The sequence below is a fragment of the Lytechinus pictus genome, chromosome 12, assembly GCF_037042905.1.
Source record: "Lytechinus pictus isolate F3 Inbred chromosome 12, Lp3.0, whole genome shotgun sequence".
Lineage (NCBI taxonomy): Eukaryota > Metazoa > Echinodermata > Echinoidea > Temnopleuroida > Toxopneustidae > Lytechinus > Lytechinus pictus.
The window spans coordinates 6,163,379-6,189,324 of record NC_087256.1 but is presented as its reverse complement, the minus strand read 5'-3'; the positions used below and the strand labels follow the sequence as shown (position 1 = coordinate 6,189,324).

General features: G+C 35.2%; 1 protein-coding gene across 1 annotated transcript; it reads left to right on the top strand.

Annotated features, from left to right (window-relative positions):
* The first annotated feature begins 494 nt into the window (after positions 1–494).
* LOC135156169 (protein glass-like) lies at positions 495–25,291 on the top strand. Its single transcript, XM_064107775.1, has 6 exons — positions 495–1,352; positions 14,471–14,682; positions 19,027–19,106; positions 19,445–19,859; positions 20,524–20,732; positions 21,301–25,291. Exons 1-6 carry the CDS (start codon positions 1,156–1,158, stop codon positions 21,511–21,513), a joined length of 1,326 nt encoding a protein of 441 aa, XP_063963845.1. The 5' UTR covers positions 495–1,155; the 3' UTR covers positions 21,514–25,291.
* The last annotated feature ends 655 nt before the right edge of the window (positions 25,292–25,946 follow it).

The following is a 25,946-nucleotide window of genomic DNA, read 5'->3' as shown; positions in this document are numbered from 1 at the left end:
TATAAATACTCACTCGTTTGATCAATAATTGATTTTTCATAATTTGAATACTATTCTATGTTCATGTTTTAGTGTAATGTATTTTTATGTAAAGATTGGGTAAATTGAAGACAGAATTGCTTGCCAACATGATTTATTTTGTCTAATACATTCTGAATTAAAAACACAATATAAAAAAAAAAACATCGTGTTATTCACCATACGCACGATACATGCAAAATTCATCAACAACCTCGTTTCAATTACATGAATTATACTTTCCTCAAAAACATCTTTCTAAATTCTAAAAGAAGATTATTTCAACTTTTCCATCCCTTTCTAACAGATCCTAATATATCCCTTGTATTTTTTTTTTACTCTCACTCTCCCTTTCTCCTCTTTGCAAACCGCTTTCAATGGGCGTTCAGATTCATCAAATAATAGTGAGGAAAAACTATAAGCTTTTCCTCCAATGAATGAAAAGCAAACTTCTTGTTCTCAAAGAAGCGCTCCGCAATCCAGGGATTAAAATAGCCTGGTGGAAGTTGGACACGCCACCAGCCATAAGCCTCTAGTTATTCTTTCTTCTCAAAGAATATAACTATCTTGTTCATTTACGGGTCTGAGGGTTCCGTATACAATACAACATCTAATCCCTCATTTTGCAGGGGTCCGAATTACATCTAACGGTATATCGGATTGGGGGCTGGCTCTGATTTCGAAAGATGACTTTACAAAAGGATAGGGCACGAAAAAATAACGGAAAGAGATGATAGTTTTACCGATGGACAATACAGGACAGCTGAAATCTCTGAAGAGAAAAATAAATAGATTTTTTCCAGTCTTGACACCGATTTCAAATGATCCTTAAACTTTCATTCGGAACAGTTGACTGTAGCAAAGGAGAGTGGCTGAAACTTTTGAAAATGATATGATTCATTTAGCAATCGTACATTGAGATAATTCGTTTGAATAGATAAAAGCCGTTTATTTTTTCACATTTTGGGGTAAAGATTCTCGTTATGGATTCTGTCTGAAATTCGTCAGTTTTTTAGGTCTCCTGCCCTTTTTCTTTCAACACTCTCTTCGCTCTCTTCAAAATTCGATAAAAGGGGATTCCTTATCAGCAAAGCACCTCAGGTTTCTTCAAACTTGTGGCTTTTTGAATAAATAAAAATGGAGAAACTGTATTATTCTACCCCGAGCCCGCTGGAGCCGTCACCGTATCGCCCACGAAGCCCGCCCGCTGGACATGGGGAGAGAACGTTGATCCCGTCGCATTCGCTACCAGTTCACACATCTCTGCCGGGATACGAGGGGAACCCAACCCCAGTGCACCTCAGCGCCTACAACACCGGCCCACAACCTATGAAGTAAGTCCCTTCTTCTCTCAAACTCTAGTTTGATAAAAGTCATGACGATTTTCAGCATCCCCTCATTCTGAACTGCGTACAAGTTCTGCAATTTGTGTTCTGAAGTAAGCTGAAATCAATTTTTCCAGAGAATATTGATGAACTTTGAAAACTATTACATAATTACAAAACAAAATAAAGGACATAGGTCCAGGCCTACATAGGTCTACTGAAATATTTGGGCGTCCTTTGATATTTCCTTATAATTGTGACAGAATTCTATTGTACCATTTCAACTGTAATTAAAAAGTTTAAATATTTATCAAAATGAAGATACAGATTTATTTCAAACTGAACATGAAGTATACTTTTTGATGCATACAACTATTTGAATTTTGATTTTAATTGTAACTGTAAGCCTTTGATATCTTGGTTATGTGCATATGGAGATAAGTGCAATGATTGTTATATTTTCTGAAATTCAGATATCTTTTAATTGGTTTTAATGATAGTATCAACATGATCAAAATAAGCTTAACTAAGATCAGTTCAGCCAAGTATGATCATATAGAAATCAACTCATGTTTCCGATAACTTTTGATTCTTATTTCTATGATGCATCATTGAAATAATAAAAAAATCATTAAATTTAATTGCATTTTGAAATGGCAATTCCATACAGAGCTGAAAATATTTTTTGTGTATAAAAAGTCAGAAAGAAAGACAAAAAAGAAAGAACGAAAGAAAACCGAGATCAAATAGATCACGAGTTCAATATTAAAAAATGAAAAACAAAATTATTATTCATAGGCATAAATGAAAACAAAAAATGCTTTGGAGATCATTACAATACCTCATAATTCTATGTATTAAAAATCAATTTAAGTTACAAAAAGACACTTGTAGTGATATTTACATTGCTAACTTACAATTAAATCATTCAACTTACAATAATTCAAATGCATGTTTGCTATACATGAAATAAAAGTGAATATTTCATTAAGAATTTACAAGTATTTGTTATTGTTATATCCCATAATAAACATAACTATTATCTATATCGAGCCTCCCCATCTCGCAAAGTTGAATATTGAATGGTTGAATGGCAACAATTCAACCATATAAAAAGATGATAAGGTGCATTGGTATTTATACTTAATTTAAATATTCATACCAAAATATGGCAGTGGTGCTGGCGATGATGATGGTGATGTTGGTGGTGATGATGATGATGATGAAGATGATGGTGGTGATGGTGATGATAGTGATGATGGTGTCTATGGTGGTGGAGGTGGTTGTGATGGTGATGATGGATTATGATGATGATGATGATGACGACGACGATGAAGATAATAATGTCAGCTACGAGAATGATAATGAAGTAAATACAGATATGAATGACAACTCCCATGATAACAGAACAGTAATAACAAGCAATTACTACTACTCCATTACTGCTCTTGGTACTATTATTTGAAGTGGTATTTGATTCAGTTAGACCTGCGTGGAGGCTGTAACATAAAAATATGCAATTAATACTTTCACTTCATTGTAAATTTTGGTTCAAGTCGGCTGCCATTGACTTACAATTACGCTAATTGAACAATTGGATATCTTTTATACAAATCATAATTATCGACAGGACCCTATTTTATTGATGATTTTTATTGATTATGATTACAATCATGTGAATTTAAACTAATTTTTTTTCGAGGAAAAGATATCACAGTGTTGAATCACAAGAAAAAATAAAAACGATAAAACTATCTTCAATTTCATTCTAAATCATTGATTGGCTGAAAAAAATAAAGAGAAGAAATTTACTTTAAACATTCGAAAGATCAATGGGATTTCATTAATTAAAATGAAATTTGAAACAAAAAATTGTAAGAAGTTTAGAAACCTTGGATACTCTCTTGTCGTTAAACTGTGTTTTTTCACTCTGTAAAGCGACACAGGAAATTATTTCTGTTCTAAATGGGAACATATTTAAACTTTTTGCTAGATTGGTTGAAATATATAGCATTAGCATTATCAATCAGTTTGGCAGAAAGGTTTACTAGTATCACTCAAGTTGTGATTATTTCATATCATTCTTTAAACCGTCGTTAAGTTGTATTCGGTTACTGAACAAGGAGAAAGTCTATCGTTCATTTCGTGTGTCTACTTTTTTCTAAATAATATCTGGATAAAGTTAAAGCATGGGAAAACATATGCATGTATATATACTTAAAGGTCAAGTCCACCCAGAAAATGTTGATTTGAATAAATAAAGGAAAATCAAACTAGCATAACGCTGAAAATTTATGTCAAAATCGGATGTAAAATAAGAAATTTATGACATTTTACAGTTTCGCTTACTTTTCACAAAACAGTGATATGCACAACACAGTGACATGCAAATGAGACAGTCGATGATGTCTTTCACCCACTATTTCTTTTGTTTTCTTATTGTTTGAATCAAACTATTTCATTTTTTACAGATTCGACAATCAGGACCAACTCGACTGAACCATATAGTATAAAACAGTGCTAATTCCACATGTTTAGGGAGGAATTAATCATTGTTTCACATGCCAGTGCGGAGAAAATTATAATATTTCATATTTATATAAAATATTTCATATAAAATACAAAAGAAATAGTGAGTGGATGATGTCATCAGTCTCCTCATTTGCATACCAACCTGGATGTGCATGGAACTGTTTTGTGAAATTAAGCGAAACTTTAAATGTCTTAACTTTCTTCTTTTTTCATTCGATTTTGATGAAATTGCCAGTGTTATGCTTGTTGGATTTTTCTCTTTTTATTCAAATCAACTGTTAGGGTGGACTTGTCCTTTAAGTTAAAGCATGGGGCATGGGAAAGCATAATACTTAAAAGATAGATTTCTAATCTCAAGCCATGCAATTTCAAACTAAATCGCTTCATCTGATCAGGTTCGACACCGGTGGGAAGATTGAAATGGGGTCGTGAAATCAACCCCATGGTTTAAGGTGAATTTGTATTTGCTCTCTGCATTATGTGCTGGTCCAGTTTGCTTGAAATGTATAGGGTTTCTATTTGCAGTGTGTGTTTGAAACGATAGCCCATTACAAAGTAGATGAAGCTGTGTAAAAACAGAAGCCATTGGACAATTAGTATTTATAAGGTTGTTAGTTTTGTAGTAAGGGTGTTAATGAGATGGAGGAAATCGAGAGGACGGAGAGGAGGGGAGGGGGTAAGTTTGAAAGGGATGGAGTGAGACGGAAGTACTTTGCCCTGGATGTATTATTTTTCAAAGGGATCCAATGAAAAATTAGCTTAATTTGCTGAGGTGGCCTATGACTTTATTTATTAATTCATTTTTTTCTTAGATGTTTACTTAACATGTTTAAACATTTCGGTTTTTAAAGGGAGGGGGAGAATACACACAAGTCTATACGAGATGAAGTACAAACATGATAAACGATCGACAGAAAACGTAACGGAATGTGTATTGGCGTAAAGGAAAGACGAATAGAGGAGAGAGTGAATGAATATAAAATAGAGTAAGCCTATATGTGCGTGGGGTGGGTGTGGTGTGTGTGGGTGTGAAATAGAGAGATAGATAGAGACGCCGATAGAAAGGACTAAAGATTCACGCCCAGAAGAACTAAAAAATATAAGTATAATTTGTTACCAGATTATAGATGAAGATTGAGTAAACAAAGATTATACCTATTGTTTGATTGTGCAAAATATAATAATAATGACAACATTGAATAATAAGAGACTTGTTGAAGTAGACAGAGTGTCCTTTGTGAGAGATCCAACAGGTGATTAATAAGCATATTTATAGTTTCTTTAATAGAGATAAATGGGACAGAGATGTCCAGAAAATACACATAGGCGTGACAAGGAACAATTACTGTGGTATTCGTTTTGAACATGATGAATGAGAAGGGTTGAGACTTGAGAAGGGGAGATAGAGGGGGGAAAGGTGAAAAAAAAAGGTGAAGGGGGGTGAAGAAATAACAAAAAGAAAGAGGAGGGGATGTGAGGGGAGGAGGGATGAGGGAGAAAGGGAAATAGAAAGGGGAACTGCGCAACACCCCTCCCCCTCATTTAAAATAATTATTAAAACAATAATTCGTTTCTAACTACCAGTAATCGTGATGATGCAGCCCATAATAATTTTTTGAGAATGAAATCACGTTAATATTTTTTAGTGATTCACACGTTAATTTAGTAGCCTGAAAGTTTCTCGTTCGCATCACTCTATACTTTGTAGTAGTAATTGACTATATATTTTCCACTGCAATGCAATCTTACTTAATATCGGTTTTCATTTCATTTTAATGTCTGATAAATGTACAGATTTTGCTATTCTAACTATTATCTGGGGTCCCTGGCTTGAATATCGGCAACGATATTTTTTGGCCTCACAAACATTTTCAAAAGAGAGGATAGCTCTGAGAACTCAATTTCATGATGATACGTCTACCATTATTCCTTATCCCCATCTTTTTCACAATATATTCAAATGAAAGTAGTGGCAAAAGCTGTTTTTCATGAAATTCCTCACACTTATATATCTATCTATCTTGAGACTTGAAACAAAATATCAAAAAAGGTTTTTCCTGTGACATTCAAGATAATCATAAAAAGTAAAATAAAATATTCTAGTATACAGTATTAAAGCATAATCACGAAAATAATGAGGGTGGCTCTTTATGAAAATTATTTTGTATTTCACCCCTCCCTTTGTCTTTAAAATGTCATTCTGACATCATGGTAATAACCACAGTAAATTATTTTACAATTTAGCAAGATTATAAGGAACTAAAAAATGTTGCTGATCATCAGTATCATGGTCAGCATCATCATCATCGTCGTCGTCTTCAGTCGCTGAAAGATATTTATTTATATTCCTTTCGACAATATTGATTGACACTATTAATAATAATAATAAACGTGATTTATAATGCGCAAAATCCACTCTGCAGAGTGCCCAAGATATAGATATAATTTACAGTTTTCATATTTATCAGACAATAATACAAGCTTTTTGGAATAAAGCGTTATTTTGGCAGGTTATCAAGAGTATGAATGAAAAAGGGCAATATTAATTCTTGGGAACAGATGATCGCAAAATCTAACTGCACGTGAAAGCTTTTACACCAACACAAGAAAATGCATGCTCAAATCTCTTTGCTAAGGTTGTCCAGCGCATGGTGTTACTATGCTGTAGTACAGAACAAAATAATGAAGACAAAATTGTGACCACAATACTCATTGCATACGGCATTATTGTGCTATTATAAAAAGTTCAATAACAAGAACAAATGTAAAAGGAATTATGACCTACTGCCTGACCAGTGGTCAAGCGTTATGTCCAGATTTGACCGTCAAAACCCTGCGGTTTTGGGACACCATTGATTTCTTTGCGATGAGGTATGGTTGGCTTGCCAAATACTAGTGCTTTTCACAGAACTTCATGGTGTTTAATGCACTTGTATTCCATTCTTTATTTCTTTATAAGTCCTTAATTCTTTTTAAATGTATATTGCAATGAAAATGGAATTCATAAATTCTCTGAAATTTGGAATCACTCGAACGGTATTGATTCATATCTCGGGTTCTCGCAGCTTACACAAAAGTTCGAATTTCTCGTAATCGAGTGTCACTATCTTGAGTCATACAATTTATAATGAAATTGAAATGACAAAGATAATGACAATGGCATTATAGACATAGCGATATCACAATGAAACAGATATTGAAAAAAGGGAAAATGAGTCATCTGCTAGGGTAAAGAAGGATTAGAAATATGAAACATATAAACATTAATGACAATTTGGCATAGGTTTATATTTAGATTTTATTGATGCCCGTAAAACGAGAACCTACCACTTGGCACCAGAAATTTAACTGTGACACTTTCGATCAGTGCAATTTTCTTTATTTTTTTTAATGTTATTGCTTGTTTTAATATCGTATCAAAATTAAAACAAAGTATAATAATTGCCTATAAAATTATATCCTCAATTTTAGCAATGTTATTAATGTATATCCTTCCAACAATCTGAATGCCTCATAGTAGACAAGGCCGTACGCAGCAGGGGGGGACAGTTATTCTAAATACATTTTCACTGAACATTTTCACAAAAACTCATAAGAAGTGTGCACAATGTTTTTCAATTTCACTTAAGAATATTATGTTAAAGCGCCCCGTGGCAAGCTCGATCTCTTCGCTTCCGATTTTTTTACACCCCCCTTGCAGGAGAAAATTCTGCGTATTGCCATGATGGAAGAGATAATAGAGATATTAAATGGTTGCTCCATTCCCTCTTTGGACATATCAACAAATGACCGAACAAATTAGGAAAGCATAAAACAAGCTTCAAGCAAAATAAAGGGTAGAGAGAAATAATTCAGGATATCATTTTTACAATCAGCTTTCTACTTTCCAATTACTAAATATGTAAAGTAATTGCTCAAATTGTCATTTTAAATAAAAATAAAAGCATTACCTAGTGAGGGCGCTACATTTGAATTTGAATCATAACTGCCGGAAAAAATCATATTTAAATTGGAGAAATGCATTCAATGATTCCTACGCTTTTTGTAGTATTGAAATGTTCGATGATACTCTAATATCACATTAATGACCCTTACCAAAGCTAATGACAGGCTTTAAGACTAAAATTAAGATAATACAAACCAACATCATCGCGCCCAAATATAATGATTTGAAACTTGTTGAAGATAACTCAGATCATGGCAAAATTGAAGAAATAGCGGGTCACAGATAAATAAAAAAAATGATTTTCATTTTGATTACTTGGTTTATTTTTTTTTAATGAATAAATACAAATATAAATTTGAATAAGGTAATGGGGGCGCAAGGTGACATGAAAGTCAGTTTGAACTTGTTTCTTCTTAAAACGCAACACAAGATCTCTCAAGCCACTCTTTCCATTTCCACACACTTCATTTTCTTTTCATTTCCCCCTTTCCATTCCCTTTCCCTGTTTTTTTTCTTCAAAACTTAAACTTCATTGGATCCCTTCCTGCCGTAGCATCGCCCGCGCGTCGTAAGTATTTTATCCTGTTGCATATAGTGTAACATTCCACTTAGCATGATCCATTTAGGCGTAGATATTACTTTGACGAGGAATTATTGCCCACTTTGTTACAGCAAAAGGAGCATATCTACGTCTTCATATTCTGTCTTTTCACTGGGAATATTTTTGTTCTTTTACAGGCTGGAAATTAAATTTTAAGATATTTTAACAAGCTTATGTCTATATTGAGATAATCATCTGTCTTAAAACCAGAATTGTTTTCTTCCCAGAATGTGATTAGTTAAATTTATTATGAAGTTAAACTTTGCTTGAATACAAATAGAATTTCTCTACTCTACTCTCAAATCTCCACTTTCTCGCCTATCCATTTCTTCTCTTCTTCTATCCACTGTTTCTATAACACTTCACATGGTGTACCGTAAACCACATCAGCGATTGTACATACCACCATGCAAACCTTCAAACAACATCAGATAGAATTTCGTTGAAAAGGTCGGGAAAACTCTAAAATACTTTGTGTTATTATATCTTGTTAATGTATTACATAGTCTTGTATTGTTTTCGAAGATTATATTGAAGATTTATTTTAATTTCAAACAAAACTTACCGTTACTGTTGTCATTGAAACGCCCATTAGCAGCGACGTCTGTGGCCTGGACGATGGGTATGGAATGGGTGGGAATTGTGTGCATTTTACCTAATTTTTCATGCTGCTCAGCCAATTATTGTTATCCCCTCCCCATCTCATATACCCAGTTCGAACATTTTTATTTTCATTGACCAAGACTAAAAAATATATATATATAAAAACATATTAGTCGTCGTAACCGTTCCTGATTACGCCCAGTTTTCATAAACTTGTTATTTCAAAATAATGTCATAAGTTTCTAAAACAAATTTTTACTCATCCAATCATTGGGTGTCATGCCATTATGAGCTGGTGTATTGCAGTTGAAAGCTGAATTAAAAAAAATATATGAAACAATCATCTCTTCTGATTTCCTACGATGATTTTTTTTCTCTAACCTGGACTTGCGCGCCCCCTAACGCGACCTCACTGGCTCATTCCTTTCTCCGATGTCCATGAAGAAATGGTTATATAACATTATCCTCCTACATGCTACATCTTCTTAACAAAACGTTTCATGTATTTCTGGTTGTCATGGATCAAAACAGAACAAGAGATGTTTAGAATCTATTTCTTACAATTGAAATTAAGCTGATTGCGAGTCTTCGTCGTGGATGACTGGTGTCCAAAGAAAAACACCGTTAAAATATTTATTTGGACGAGTAGAAAGAGAAAGGACGGAGATAATTAAATATATAGTTGGTAAGTTAGACAAATAAATAGATAGATAGATAGATAGATAGATAGATAGATAGATAGATAGATAGATAGATAGATAGATAGATAGATAGATAGATAGATAGATAGATAGATAGATAGATAGATAGATATATAGATAGATATATAGATAGATAGATAGATAGATAGATAGATAGATAGATAGATAGATAGATAGATAGATAGATAGATAGATAGATAGATAGATAGATAGATAGATAGATAGATAGATAGATAGATAGATAGATAGATTAGATAGATAGATTAGATAGATAGAAAAATAGATAGACTAGATAGATAGATAGATAGATAGATAGATAGATAGATAGATAGATAGATAGATAGATAGATAGATAGATAGATAGATAAATATATAGATAGATAGATAGATAGATAGATAGATAGATAGATAGATGGATAGATAGATAGATAGATAGATAGATAGATAGATAGATAGATAGATAGATAGATAGATAGCATGGATAGAGAGATGAATGGATAGCTGATCCACAGAGAGATGGTTGAGACAGTAACGAAATTGACAGAAAAGTGGGATAAGAAAAGAAAGAAAGGTATAAGAGAGAAAAAAGTGGTAAAAGGAAGAGGGAGAACTAGAAAGAAAGGCAAGATGTATGGGCGTGGTTGGCGTGAGAAAGTGAACAAAATATATATTATTTACTCTAGACGACTTTACGTGTTGTTTTATGTGTTGTCATATTTCATAAAGAAAAACGTGTCAAAGATTTCAGAAACTCAAATTCTTGACCAAAATGGTACGTAATTCTATTTCTTTTCCCTGAATTATTTTCATTTTTTTTTAAAACCCGTTCGTTAATTCTTTAATTTATAAAAGCAGAATGCACATATTTTTTTTCTTCAAGTTTTCAATAAAAAAAAAAATTGTGCGAAATGGGATTGCTACAGACGTGATTCTTCTATACAATCATTTCGTCACTGAAAGGATTTTCCCGTCAGACTTTTGTTTCTCCTCCTCAATCTGTAATCTTATAAAGTGCGAACTGTCACAGAGTCACTTCTTCGGGACGGTTTCACGAATTGCTTCTCAATGGCACTTAAGGGAGTTAAACAGATAACTCATTAGAAGCTGTACAAAAACAAAAACAGCAAAACACATTAATGAAACTTCCGATTTTATTAGAAGGAGGCTAATAGGAAGCCCTGATTTATTTATTTTCTCTTATAGTCTAAATTCCACCAACATTTTGGCGTAGATTACACGAAGCCAGAGAGTTCACTCGAAGGGTTTCAAAGTCAGGATTTGTTTTTTCAGTTTCATGGGTTCTTGCCGATCAATGCTCACGCCCCAGATTTCATTTGAAGTTTTAAATGTTTAGGTAGAGTTTAGATTAGGCAGATATCTGAGATCTGGAGTAAGAAAATATTTCATGTTTAATACAGGATTAGAGAGGAGTAGGTCGGTGCAGTTAGCTGAGGATACATATCAGGTAGAGCGGGCGCTGACTAAGTTGGCTTAATTTGGGGAAAGTTACGGAAAGCAAAATAAATTTAAAGTAAGGACGGTAAATCGAACGGGGAGGGGAAAGCTTCATTCTTATTAACCGAGTCTCGTCAGAGCGCTTAGAAAGTAACAACAGAAACCCGCCATTGTCTCTGATTATCTTCTTGAAGAAGACAATCAAGACACTAGGGTTTAAAACCAGTCCCTTGAGCTCCGGTACACCCCATCTTCTTTTCGGTGTGGCTACAAAGAAGGGTTTGGAGTCGTGGGGTCTGGTTGGGGCATTGTTTAAGGATTAAGACCAGGACTATAGCTCCTTACCGGGGCTTCACGCCTCGGGCACCATTGCACCCCCAATTCCTCATCAATGCCCCCCTTTCCCCAAATCTCACCCCCTCTATTTCATGCCTTTCTCCTCTCCCGCTCCAATCCGGGATAATTTATCCTTCCTGAACCTCGCCTATTGAATACTCGACATATACTGTATACAATTAACTTAAATGTCGATTCTGTTTCTTCGTCTCGCTAACGCTTCTCTTTTCAGTCTGTCTTTGCCACCATTCACCCGCCTCTATTCTCTATTTCTCTTCTACAAAATAATTTGTTTTTTGCACAAAGGGCAGGGATTTGTTCGTAAGAATTAATATTTTCTCTGCTCCAATGAATGATGATTAGAATCAGTGTTCTCACTCTCTTTCTCTTTGTCTTCAAACATACTGTCGGGTGTGTGTGTGTAATGTTGTAGCCTGGGGCTGTTTTTATGTTTGGTTTGTCGCCGAAAAAATGAAGCGAACTCTTGGTAAACATGTCAAGTCTTTTCTTCATAGTTTGTGTGTTTGTTAAGGATAGACAATATAAGAGAAATCTCTCACCAAAAGTCCTTGTGCCGGCAAAGGACAGGATTGGAACTTTATAAAAATCTTTTCAATTTTCTAAAAGTAGATAGATTAACAAGGGGAAAAATGCTATCACCGGACCCCTTATTAGCGTGAAAATACCAGCAACAAAGGCAGCTGCGCCAGGGATAAGATCGAAATTGGAATTTTTGTCTCTATTCAAAGACAAATATGCCAAACATCATAGATCATTTTCGATGTCTGAATAAAAATTTCGTTCTGTGTTTAGCACGTCTTGCTTGAGTTTATGAATTGAAATAAAGCCTTTCTTTTTATGAAATGTCATTGGGGAGTAATTATGTTATTATAGAAATCCTTTTCGACATTACACGGCGCTATTTCCTCTCATTTTTTCCCCGCATGAAACTTAGATTAATCAATCAATTTCTTCGGCCAATTGAAACATTCCAGGAATGCCAGACTTTTCTGCCCTATTTATTGAAAGAGATGAAATAATACCGATTACAAATTCAGTTAGAATTCAATGTCATCACTTCTCAAGATAAAATAAAAATGGAATCAAGTTGATGAAAGAATAAAGTTCAATCTTCATCTTTCAAAATGAATTCGGAACACGCAGATATATCATCATCACTTTGTGGAATAATCTTCCTCAAGACCCCAAAATTGTATCACTGGTCGAGTCTTTTCACAAATCTTTTCAAACCATTCTAAACCTTATGCGTATTGAGCACTCTACAGAGGAGATTTGGCGCCTTGGAAGTCAAACTTTTAAAGTTACACTCGACTGTATAAATGCATAAATACATTTTCGTGCGTCGTTTGTATTCTCAACCTCTTGTAAATGCTTTCATTGCCACTCCTCGATTTTTGTTAAGTACTTAAATTATTTACTTGACTAATATAGCTTCATCGGAAACTCTGAATTCTGAGAAGCATTTTTGTGAAGTTTAACAAGGAATGATATAAATATGAAAATTTGAAATCCCTAAGACGCTAATATGACAATATTTTTATTTTGCCGATGCTATAATATTTATTAACATCCATTCACCTTAGTGACCTTAAATGCAAGTAACACACGAAATCATTTCTTAAAGAGGCTTAAAGTTTTTCTTAACTGTTTCTCTAAGATTTGTTAAGTTCCATATTATGATGAAATTAGAAAAGTCATACATATATATACAATGTATTTCAAACATTTTTCTCCCCCCCCCAATTCTTTGTAACTTATTTCCAAATTAATTCGTGATTTTGTTTTTTATATTTTTAATTTAGTATGTCTAATCGGATTTTCTGCTTGAAATAATCCAACATTGTATAAATGTGAATTTCCATTTTCCTTATATCACTGACCCCCCAAAAAATTTCACGACAAAGAAAAAAAGGAGGAATGGATAAGAAAGGGAAAAGGTGAAAAATGATACTACCTTCTAAATATCATGTCACTATCTATCACAAAATTTTATTTTTGTGTCAAAAAAGGTCAGAAATTTATCACTCTCTTTGCTCACTCGCAGCTTGCTCATATGCGATGTCTGACCCCCTTTAAAAATTATTTCCTCATTACGCCACTGTCCTTTAACTTTGTAATTGCAGTTCATTCATCAATGACATTCATGTTCCTATTTTCTGGATTAATTCTTTCTACCTGTTACTTTTATCTGATAAAAGGTCAAACAAACCTTTCATTTCTATTGAAGGTGATTATATTGCCCTTCTGTAATAAATTGCATTTCATCACAAGATCTATTCATAATTTTTTTTTCATTAGCATGTATAAGTTAATAAGACGTTCTTATATACAATCACGAAAGCTTAACAACATTTCAGATTTTAAATTACATTAATTTATCGTTCGATATTTCATCTATTTTGTTTTGTAATATAAATAAAGAACATACGATACAAATATAATAACAAACCTCTTGAAGGACATACATACGGAATTATGATGAACGTGTAATTCTAATGCATGCTATAAAATGGAGTAAAAATGACACAGAAATAGACAGTTGCTTCACAAAAAAGCATTATATATTTTTGCAAGCTCAATCGAAAAAAATATATTATGCAATGTAGAAAGAATGAAAATATAAATAAATTTACGAATAACTGACACGAATAATGACTAAATAAATGAATGAACAAAATCAATGAATTGAAAAATAATATACAAATGGTTAAAAAATTAATAAAAAGCATCGATGGATGCATTTATTAGTTAGCTATCTGTTAATCAATTGCTTTATTTATTTAATTACTCATTTAGTTAATTAGTTATCTGTCTATTTGTCTGGTTATCTACATTTTTGTTTTGTATCAGGAAACTTTTCATAAAATAAATGAAAATAAAATGTTCTGAGTTTAAAATTTTCTCTTCTTCGTTCGTTTTTATATTTTACTAGAAATCTTCAGCTGTATCCTGATAGTGATTTTACGAGAGGAACTCAGATGGGACACATGACCACGATTCATTCACCTGTCGTGTTGCCAAGGAAACCACTTAGTGATTATCCTCTTAGTGGGGTATCCAACATCCACCATCACCATCATCACCACCAATCACCTCAACCCGTTGATAACCAGAGCCACCACACAACTGTTCTTCCATATTCAGGTATATATTTCAAGTTTATTCAGGTATCTTTTCTTTAATAGGTTAAATTTAATGTGTTCCATCGTGAAATCTTAAGGCCTGGTCACACCGCCCGAGCGTTGTTGGAGCGGTCGGGGAGCGGAGAGAAAAAATCATCACCGCTCGCTACCGTTCACCACCGTTTAACCAAAGTTGGCATCCGTTAAGGCAACGCCGAATACGCTCGGCCACCGCTGATGGTCCCTCCTACCGCTCCGAAAGTTTTGAGCTGCTCAAAATATTGCGAGCGGTGAGGAGCGGGCAATTTTCCGCTCCAGCAAAGTTGACTACCGCTCTAACAACGCCCAGTCACTGCTAGACGAAAGTTCGTGAACGCTTGGGTCCGCTAGGCAAACGCAGAAATATTGAACGCTGGACAACCGCTACTTCGCCAGCGTTGCCCGGCCGGTGATTAAACGGTTCGCAAACTTTGGTGGTGCGGTTGTAAGCGTTTTCCGAGCGGACACGGGATTGCTGGAACGGTGCTGGGCGTTAAAGTAGCGATCCATTGCGGTGATGAACCTTGGTTTAGCGTTGGTATGGAGGTGTCGGAGCGGTACCAGAATTTGGTTATAAATACGGGGAGAAATGAATAAGGAGCTCATTTGTAATCGAAATGTGCTGATAATTCATGTTTTTTGCATTAACATGAGAAACGTTTTGATTTCCGTTTAAATTCTATCATCATCATTTTACCCGGTGTCTAAGCTTTAAGTCGATACCAAATCTAGCTGCCCGTTTTTGCCTGTTTTTATGTTAGAGCCGATTTTACTTGAGACATCACCCCAAAAACCTGTTAAAAAACGGTCATTTTTATACCGTGCAGTCATCGCAGCGCACCGTGTGGGGTGTACATTGCCGTTCATTTTTGCAATTTTGCACGGCGGGGACGATTCCCCTTCCATTCCATGAAATTCCGGGCATAATGTAAACAAAATGAAGGTTGATAACGCATATAAGGGCTACCCAGCCCTCTTCCAGAGATAAAAGTTATTTGTAGAATAATTTCAGCCAAAAACCCTCATCATAGTAAAACATTCGTTGTGTTATATACTCTGCGTTTTAACAAGTCTACATAGCTTGATAAAGCACGGTTAATATTTTTCAGATTTTAAAGTACTTTTTTAATCTAATGATCATTTTGATACCATAAAATTATTTTCAGGATCTCGTACACACTTGTTAGGCATGTGAGAAGCATAAACCAACATTTACTCTGATCAATCTTAAAGTAACACATAACACAAAGTTTGGCGTAATTTTTCTTTTCACATATAGGTTTTAAGCAGTCAATCAAAATATGGTATCAAAGTGACGTCATATGGGCTTTAAATTATGTTCAGTCGATTCTACGCCCAAAATTACCCTTAATCTACGTGTTAAAGTAAAAATATAACACGGAAAATAATTTTGGCGCACTTTCAACTCATTCTGGCCCACTGTGCGTCGTCTTCAGTCTTCGTCTTCTTTGTTTCTTTAGTTTAGTAAGCAGTTAAAATTGACTATTTTTGCACCTGATAAACAGTGATTACCTGTTAGCATTCTTTTAAACTCAGGTTTGTTTTATAGACCTGGGGTATGATGTAATATAATTTTGTTTAATGGTCACATAGTTAGAAGGCATAAAAAGCTTGACCCCATTATTCTTTTTCAATGTTAAACATTTTTAATTTACGATTTGAATTTCATTGAAGAAATATATACTTTAATCAACTATTTATTGCAGGGAACCCATACTAACAAGCTTTGCTTTCCACTGGGTTCCGTTTTTAATTTCTGTATATTATATTTTTTGCTTTTCCTTACATTGAATATACATTTTTGATGAATTTTGGAATGAAAAAGAATAAATGCAACCAATCAATCAACATTTTGATTTAATCGTTCTGGTAAATAGATAGTATATTTTTTCTAAAAGTAATTTTTTTATTTTACAATTTTCTTTTTCTATTTCCTTTTTCTTTTTCTTCTGTTTATTTTCTGTTTTTTGTTTGCTATTTTGCTTCTACCCTTTCATTTATCTTTTTTCTCTTCTTTTCTTTCATTTGTATTTCTTTCAATTTTTTATTACTTTTTTTATATATTTTTTTGTCTTCTTCCGTTTCACTGCTTTTCCTCTTGTTTTTTTCTTTCCTTGTATTTCTATATCTTCTCTCTCTTTCTCTCTCATTTTTTGGGGGGTGCTGTTGTTTCAATATACGGCTAATATTGTAAAATTTAATCTTTACAGTAAGAGAAGAAAAAACGAGAGATCACAATGAGCTTGGGTTGTAGGTTTCATGATAACGCACTTTCCCTAAGATGATTTATTTTTACTCGGATAGCGAGGGGTCATGTAGATGCATTTTCGAATCCGAGCAAAAAAAGTAAGAAATGGGTAAGGAAGTAAGGAAGTAAGCAAGAAATCGTTGATATCAAGCTGGAAAATAGTTACCCAACTACATCTGATAACGGATTTGTCCTTACATAACTGTGACGATTTTATATAATTCGAATTTGTTTTCTTCACCAACAGAGTATGAGAGATTCTAAAACAATAAATATTTCAAACCCACGTTTAACAGGTTGGGGAAAAACTTCTTCGATACTCATGGCAATGTCGGAAATTTGAATAGTCATCAGTATTTACTTTCATTGTTTTTATTGTTATTTGAGATCAACCGCAACTGCTGCTGCTTCTTCAGTTCAGTAGCTCTTGGGCCATTTTCCCGCTTGCCATCATCAATAGAAGGGATTAAAAATACTGAATAAACAAACAAATTTTAACCCCCGTGTCATCATTTTATGCGCTCAATTATATTGCCTAGATATATCTTTGAATTGTTAATTGTCCGGATAATTACGATGCGCTATCGGCCGTTTTCTATTATGAAACCGTCGGTAATTGACGAATGCGATATTCACAGAAAAGCAAAATAATTTAACAACCGCCCTCCAAGGATGCGTATAATATATACATATTCAAACTTGTATTTGGCTCAGCCGTTTTACGACCAATATTTTATTCTCAAAGTTACCTTGAGAAGACCATGTAAAATAGAAATAAATTCTGAAAAATTATTTTTCTCTTATACATTTATCTGTTGTCATTATCAATCATCATAAAATCATATCTTTATTTGTATCGATATATATTTTTTAAGTTTTTAGTATGAGTAAGGATTTTATCACAGATGTTATTTTGTCAGTAAATTTAAATTTGTTATTCATTAGCTGGATCGACCCCCATTGGTCATACTTTGTCAATTTGAATATAGCATTGATAGCACCTACCCACATGTTAATTGATCCATTGAGACATAGATCACGTGACTCAATCGACAACCCTTTTTTAAAAACATGTGCACACCTATAGTTACCAAGAATGCGTATAGCATTTCCTTTTTTTTAATGCAGAAAAAGAGCATTGTCGATTAAATGCCTTGCTCATGTGCATAGGTCCCGCGGCCGGGTATCGAACCCCGGACTTTCCATGTACAATCAGGCCTTAGACCAATCGACCACGGCACCTCCATGATATCGACAACGGATTCTCAATTTTCTGGGACCTATCTCACAAACCATAACGCTTGATCATATACAGTTAAATTAAGATTGAATCATTATGTGCGATTAGTTGTACAAATTAACTATATAATGAATCATTCAAGTTTGTGTTTAAGGGTCTTGAATTGTTTCAATGAAATGAAAATGAAGAAAATGAAAATCCATAATTTTTCGAAATACGATCCACAAATACATCAATCTGATATAGAAAATTCCTTTTCCAGCCAATGTGCAGAGCCTGATCGACGATACTCTATCCCTTAAATGTTGTCGCAGCAACTCATTACTCTCATCTTTTTATGTCTTTTGGACTGACGCGGCCCGACCTTCGGTTGTGAGACGGATGCTCTACCAACTGAGCCAATATATTGGTGTTGACATTTTCTGCACAAAAATCTAATTTTTCTCATTTCATTTAAATCATGTGTAAAGCGTTGGTAAACATGTAAAACAGTATTAGAAGTGGCCATTATAACTTTTTTCCAACGGCTTTTTTTTGGGTGAGATTTCGAAAAGGGATTGTTTAGATTATCTAGTGCTCGTATACCAGTAAGCTACCAACAAAGATTACATCCTGAACTTTTCAGCCATCCATGCTTTAAACATTCGCTGAAAACTGCTACTTTTCATCAAGAAATTAAATAGTAATTCGACCAATGATCTGCAAGTGTTTTATAACAGAGCCATACAAAATAAATATTAATGTGTATCCCCAATGTGAATCATCGTCATTAGTACCATCATCATTTCTCAAATATTTCGCTTTTCCTTTCAAAACAGATTTACTGAGGGAAGGCTATGGTGTGCAGAGCTCTGATCAACAAAGTTACGGAGGCTCATGGCAAAAATCTCCAACACTGGTAAGTGTCACAAAATTATCATGACCCCATTTAAAAAATAAATCATTTTCCTCCCCAGCATTTCACTCTCCGGATTTTGTCTTCGGGGGTGGATGATGACGTATTCCACCTCGGTCGGAATTTAAGTGATGCGCGTGGAACATGATTCATATTGCAGCAAATGTTAAAAAAATTTAAATTCTCTATTTGTTTTGCCCGTTATCCCTTCTGGTTATCGATAATATTTTACGTGAAGACCTATATCCACGCACTCGAGATATTGATATCAATTTGGTATCTGGATCAAATTTGTGTAATTTATAGATATATTATTTTGTTTTTACTCTCTCTTATTGCAGAATGGTACATCCGGGATCCTTCCATGTTCCGATGTCCTCCCACACCACCAGCCAAACTTCCTCAACTCTTCCTCAGCAGCTGCCGCCCGTTCTCAGTCCGCCCACAGCCCCGGTCACCACCCCTCCCATCACTCCGCCCACCCCAATCCGCACCAAGCCTCGCCATTCGTGTCCTCAGCCTCCTCTCCTACGTCGGTGGGCGGGGCTATCTACGACGACTACGCCACCAAGCTGCGCTCTTCGGCCGATGAGGGGCGTTTCTCCCTGCCGTACACGCCCACTCCACCTGCTTGGCGCAGTAACCATCATGCGTCACAGCCAAGCGTCCCTCCTCCACCGCCGCCACCACCTCTGTACTTCTGCGGGAGGATGGTTCAAGTGAGATCAAACAAAAATAAGAGCGAACACAAGAAAAGTAAGTACCCTGTGGTGCTTTATTTGAAATCATAATTGCAAAAATTATTTCAGTGAGACAAGGGAGCTCTAAAAAGTATGATGGAAGGCATAGAGGACAGTAGATTAAGATCATCTGCGCATGTTCAATCCAAAAATTCCTCAGGATTGAGCATGTGCAACTAAATTTATGTCCTATCTACCGTCACCTTTGCCTCTCATGGTGTTTCTGAAAGTTCCTTATGAGATTTCCAATAAGTAGAGCACATGCGCGTAGTGAGTCGACAACTTAGATAGTAACGGCTCAATGATACCCATTACAATGATTGCATATTACATCACTGCATTATGTCATCTTTTTGCATTGTACGCAATACGGTATTTTAAAGATTATCAGGTTTTCCCCTCCCTCGAAAGTTTATCACATCAGTACAGGTTACATGACACTTGCTTCGGCGGCAATGTCTCCACTGTAAATTACACACACTAATGGAATGACCAAATTCAACCCTGGATTTAACACTAAACCAAACCATAAACCTAATATAAAACCCCATGGCAACACCAATCCTAACTCTATATCTTAGACGAAATTATGCCCGCAGCAATTGTCGCCGGAGCAAGTGTCGTGTCGCCGATAAACAAGACATAGCCTACAACGTATCTTAAACCATTGTCGTTTCTAGGTAGCAACCAGTGCAACATCTGCGGCAAGTCCTACGCACGACCAAGCACATTGAAGACGCATATGAGAACACATTCGGGAGAGAAACCCTATCATTGCCCGACATGCCAGAAGTCATTTTCCCAAACAGCGAACTTGACGGCCCACATGAGGACACATTCGGGTGAAAAACCATTCAGATGCCTCATATGCAATCGACAATTCTCTCAGGTAAGATACCATAATGTAACCCTCTTTTGAGAGAATTCTTTACATGCTGACAAGACTAACGGATCGGGGGGATATAAACTTACAGAGCTGTTACCGAAACACTTTAACCATGGGTAGTGTGGACATATCCTTGGTTCATGTGTTCTAAAGTTCGGAAATTATAGCCGTTCTTCGTCGAGACTTGTCGGAATGTTTCACTATGGCGCAAAGCACTGAAAAGGGGGAACAAAGTTAGTTGTCACCTTTTTACTTATCCGGGAAGGATAGTCAGATACTAAGTATGAATTTCGAGTATTTGCCGGGAGTGGATGAAAGCTTGATTTTCAAATTTGCATGGAGGGACATCACATTACGCGGTGCTTTGAAGATAATACTTGGGAATTTCAACCTCAACAGATATCTTTAAAAGACATGAAAGAAGGCAAGCAAATGACAAGGGAATCTGTTATGATCTTTTCATTACAAGTGTGATACAAACGATAATACATATCTGTATATTTTCAACACATTGTAGAAAGCTTAAAGTGGATTTTAAACAATAAAATGGATTTATATTTTTCTCCTTCAGAGTTCATCAGTTACTACACACATGCGAACACATTCTGGAGAGCGCCCCTACCGATGTGCTTATTGCAGGAAAGCCTTCGCCGACAGTTCAACCCTGACGAAACACCTTCGAATCCACAGCGGGGAAAAGCCGTACCAGTGTAAGATATGTCTCCTTAGGTTCTCACAGAGTGGCAATCTAACCAGACACATGAAGGTCCACAAAAATGAATAGAAGTGTGTTCCGAACACAGTGAGGGAAAGGCCGCACCAATGTAAGATATGTTTCCTCTGGTCTTCACAGTGAGGCCTTTCAACTAGAGAAATGAAGGTCCATAAAAATGAGTAGAAGTGTGTTGCCTGAAGGAAAAGACTTGATTGACTGCTGACATGGGTAGTGTATGACACTCGCATGCTACTGTCACACCGACGACAGTACAGACTCCAAACCGACCGAAGGTACGTCATTGGACATAGCGTAAAAGCTTTGATCGGTCTAGAGTCGGTTCCACCGGTGCAAATGTGGCATTACCTGGTGTTCTGCAGAGGGTACAAATGGGCATTGAGAATGAAACACCAGGAAAGCACTATCGAGTGGTGTTCAAATTACACTCTGAAGTTTGAACATAACACCAAAATAATGTTGGAAAACAACCAAGATGTGGATAATGAACCAACACCACAATTTGAACACTGGTGTGTAACGTTGAAGTAATCTACTGTGAACAGCGGTAGCTCAGTCAAACACTTCCGGTCGGGAGAAAGTCAAGGAAACGAGATGTACCATTCTTCATTGGATATCATAGCCAAAGCGGAGAAAGAATATTTCTCCAGACGTATATTTTTCTATATTATCTGTCTAAGAAATTTATTCATTTTGAAGGGTTCTTGGACTACCCTTCTTGAAGGACAAGTCCCCTGGAGATTGGCAAACTGTCTTTAAAGGAGTTGCTGTTTGGATAAGGTGATTCTCTTCGGAGACTTGACTTCCGGGAAGTTTTAATCCAGGAGAGTGTGCGTAGGAGAGTGTCCATGTGGGGCTTGGAATCGTATCCGGAGGAATTGTCCTCTGGGGTAGCTATTCTCCATCGATCATTAATCCCCTCTCTTCGCCACATATCCTCAGAAAGATCTGCCCCTGTTCATCTTGTGCTCAATTGTCGTTAATATTTTTTAAATTCTAATTATTGATATTATAACTTTTGTGATATTATGAGTTTAGATATATATATATATGTGTTTCTTTATAGAATTCTGCGATGTTGTTAAAAACCAAAGAACTTAGAGAAGCCAGGGGTGTTTCCTTGTAGAAACTCCAAACAGTTTTTGTCAAAGAAGCTTAATTTAGAGCAACATGTGAATGCAGGTTTGCCATTACATGAGTCCACAGACCCCTTAAAGTATAGTGATATAATAACACGATAATCAAATCATTTCTATAATCATCAATAAAACATACGTGCCTTCTATAAAATCTTCCACATAGTAATATAAATAGATTGAAATATTTTTTAAAATAGGTTGCGATTATGATAATAACGTAGTCTTGGCAGTTCAGTAATATTTCTCACCTTTTTATTCAACACTAATATTAAAAGGAATATGTCTTCTATATTTTTTTTTCGTCATGTTTTCTTGGACATGTTAGAATTATTTCTTGAATAATTTCGGGACATTAATTTTGGTCATACCAGATTTAAATGAAAATAGATAGGCCAATCGTTAAGAAGAAATATCATCCTATTGTGATCATTCTGATTGGCTTATAGATGCGGTGAGAGAGTATTCCCGGGTAAACATGGAAAGGATATGCCCTTATCTACCATTAGACTTTTTAAAATTTTAACTAATACCGCGAATGCTGAACTCCTTGATATTTTATCCAATATATACGATGATATCAGTAGCTTTTTACATAATCTTAAATATTATCCTAAGATTTTATAATACATGCCCGTACATACGTGATCCGATTCAAATCTTGAAGAAATATAAGAGCAATCTTCAAGAGCATAATTATCAACCAATTAGTAGCACTGAGGTCTCGTTTGCAATAGTCAGTTCATCCCTTTTCTGTATTTTTGTGAAAATTTTTTAAAAATCATAAGCCTATGGTAAAGTGAGAACCTTATAAACTGTTATCATTTATCTTTTTTTCTTCTTTTTTGATACCAAGTCACTTACTTCATTTTATGTGCGATTCAATTTTAACCACCAGTTCGGAGATTCACTATTAACCATCCTCTTATTGTAAAATGTATAATAGATTTGGGGAGGATATGGAGGTATAGATGCCAGAGCTTCTTTGCCAAACTGACCCAAGAGGGTTATTTGTGACAATCATTTTTTATACAACCTTGTGAAAATATATAATCATGATAATCAGATATGTGTGTGTAACCATGGTAACAGTGTGCTCGTATTATATATTCTATCATGTCGATATCAGTGTATCTATCTTTTTACGTATCTTTCCACGTAATGAAATGGACAATCTATATACGAAAATATCTGTGTGTGTGATTTGTAAAGAATGTTATGTTATATTCATGTAATAACTAGATAGAATTATATTTTTGCGACAAATATGAATCATCTGGAACAGTCTACGCAACTGAACATGTTCAATAACAATTAAAAGGTGATGTTAAAAAGTAAAGCATCATTATATTTTGTGTGATGATAAGAGTCTTTCATTTTAAAAACCGTGTAATTTGTAAACTTTTAAACTGAACAATCCATCTGGTCCAAAATGATATAAGGCTTGTGCCATCACATATCGGGTTATCGCGTCCGGTCGGGCAATCACGCCCAATCAAGAACCCCCCAAAATTCCCGAAAATTTATAATTAGTATTGAAACTAAGTTTAGGGGCTTGCCTTCTCTACAAGCTTTTGCTTTTCTTGGCAAGTCCCTCCGTTCATTTCTTGTTTCTTTTCATTGATAATATTACTGCAACAAATTGTAGTTTTGTTTAATTTATATTCAACATTTGTTACGAAATTTCATTGATTTGTCTGTATTATCGATTATATTGAATATGTATTGTTACTTTGATTATATTTTGAAAAAATTGTTGAACGGAAATAAAATCTAATCTAATCTAATCTAAATCCGGTAAAATTTACTCGACGCTATGTGAAAAATTATCATTCAAAATTATGAATGTTCGAGTCCAATTTACCCGATGTTCTGTAAAAATTGTAAGCCAAATGGTCGGGTAAACTGGACCCGACGTTTCGGGGGCCCTTATCTTGAATGGTTGGGTGACGCGATTACCCGACCAGGGGCCCGTTGCAGAAAGAGTTGCGTTAAAACGCAAGCCAAAAATCAATCGCAAGTCCCAAATGCGCGCTGTTGATTGGTTGAAAATCAAGTTGCGCATGATTTTTAGAGTTGCGATTGATTGCAACTCTTTCTGCAACAGGCCCTGGATGCAATTAACCGATGTGATGGGACAAGCCATGATATCAGATTTACATGATTCCAACATAGAGTGAAAATACAACGGAAGATAGTGATACTCACTTGCATGATAAAGAACACATTTGAGGTAAATAGATATTCACTCGCAAAGGTACAGTAGCAATCAATGAAGAACTCGGTAAGTAGTTCGACAAAATTCAGAGTGAAAATTATCTTTTATCTGTAAGAGAATAGGTATTTACCACGTCAAAAGGTATATGAAATAATAAACATGTACTACGCAAACAGAAATTATGTTTTAATTGTGTATGAAACAACGAGTCTATTCATGACGTCACAGAAGCGCATATTTGCTTTTATTTTATCATTTTGTTTGATCATCTTGCAGTAGACCTTCACTGCTTATGATTTGAATATATTATGATGATTCTGAAACAACTCTTTCGTTCCCAGGGCCGTGAGTTCGGTCCCCTTTCTACAAATTTGATTTGACTGTTGATATATCTAATCATCGATGAATACGAAACTATGTATGTAAAAAGTGTACTAACGACATTATGCAAATAAATTGTATATTCTCACTACTATATATTTAGTTACTTGTGGTGTTGCTTTTTACAGGCCTGTACAGAATCCATGATTAGTCTGCAGGCACAGACCCTGATTGGAACTTTGATCAACAAGTGTGCCTCCACGCAAAGACTAGCACATACACAACTTGAGCGAGAGAGCCTTCAGTACACAAGGCATGAGTAGGCTGCACATTCAGACCCATAACTCGAGTGAAGGGTTTGCCCAGCAGACTAATCCATGATATGCAAATAGGTAGATAAGCTAGGATACATTTCATATTTCTCCACTTGCACTATAATCTTGCTCTATACAGGTGATTTTTATCATCTTTTCACAGACAACAGAGAGAAAGGGAGGGAGTGAGACAGAGCATGGGGGTTTTGATCGAAATCTCAAAGATTTGAATTCTAAATCTCTTTAAATTTTATAGTACATCTTAAAGGACATACGAACCAGCAGCCTTTATAATCCCACCTCAAATTCTCAACTACTCACATCATTCTGGCCAGGTTCAGTACCCATAATGCAACATTCATAGCAGTTCAGTCTTATAATTATAGGCCAACTTGATTTGGAACACACTAATCCACTATTCAATACATTCATACTACAATAATTATGTTACCAAGTAAACAGTTACGTTTCCTCTCTCTCTCACACAAATATAAT

Bases quoted from the DNA above. Each gene is read 5' to 3' on its own strand.
- LOC135156169 (XM_064107775.1), top strand. From the start codon at position 1,156: ATGGAGAAACTGTATTATTCTACCCCGAGCCCGCTGGAGCCGTCACCG. The intron at 14,683-19,026 runs GTATATATTTCA...CTTTCAAAACAG, and splicing joins AACTGTTCTTCCATATTCAG to ATTTACTGAGGGAAGGCTAT. The intron at 19,860-20,523 runs GTAAGTACCCTG...TGTCGTTTCTAG, and splicing joins TAAGAGCGAACACAAGAAAA to GTAGCAACCAGTGCAACATC.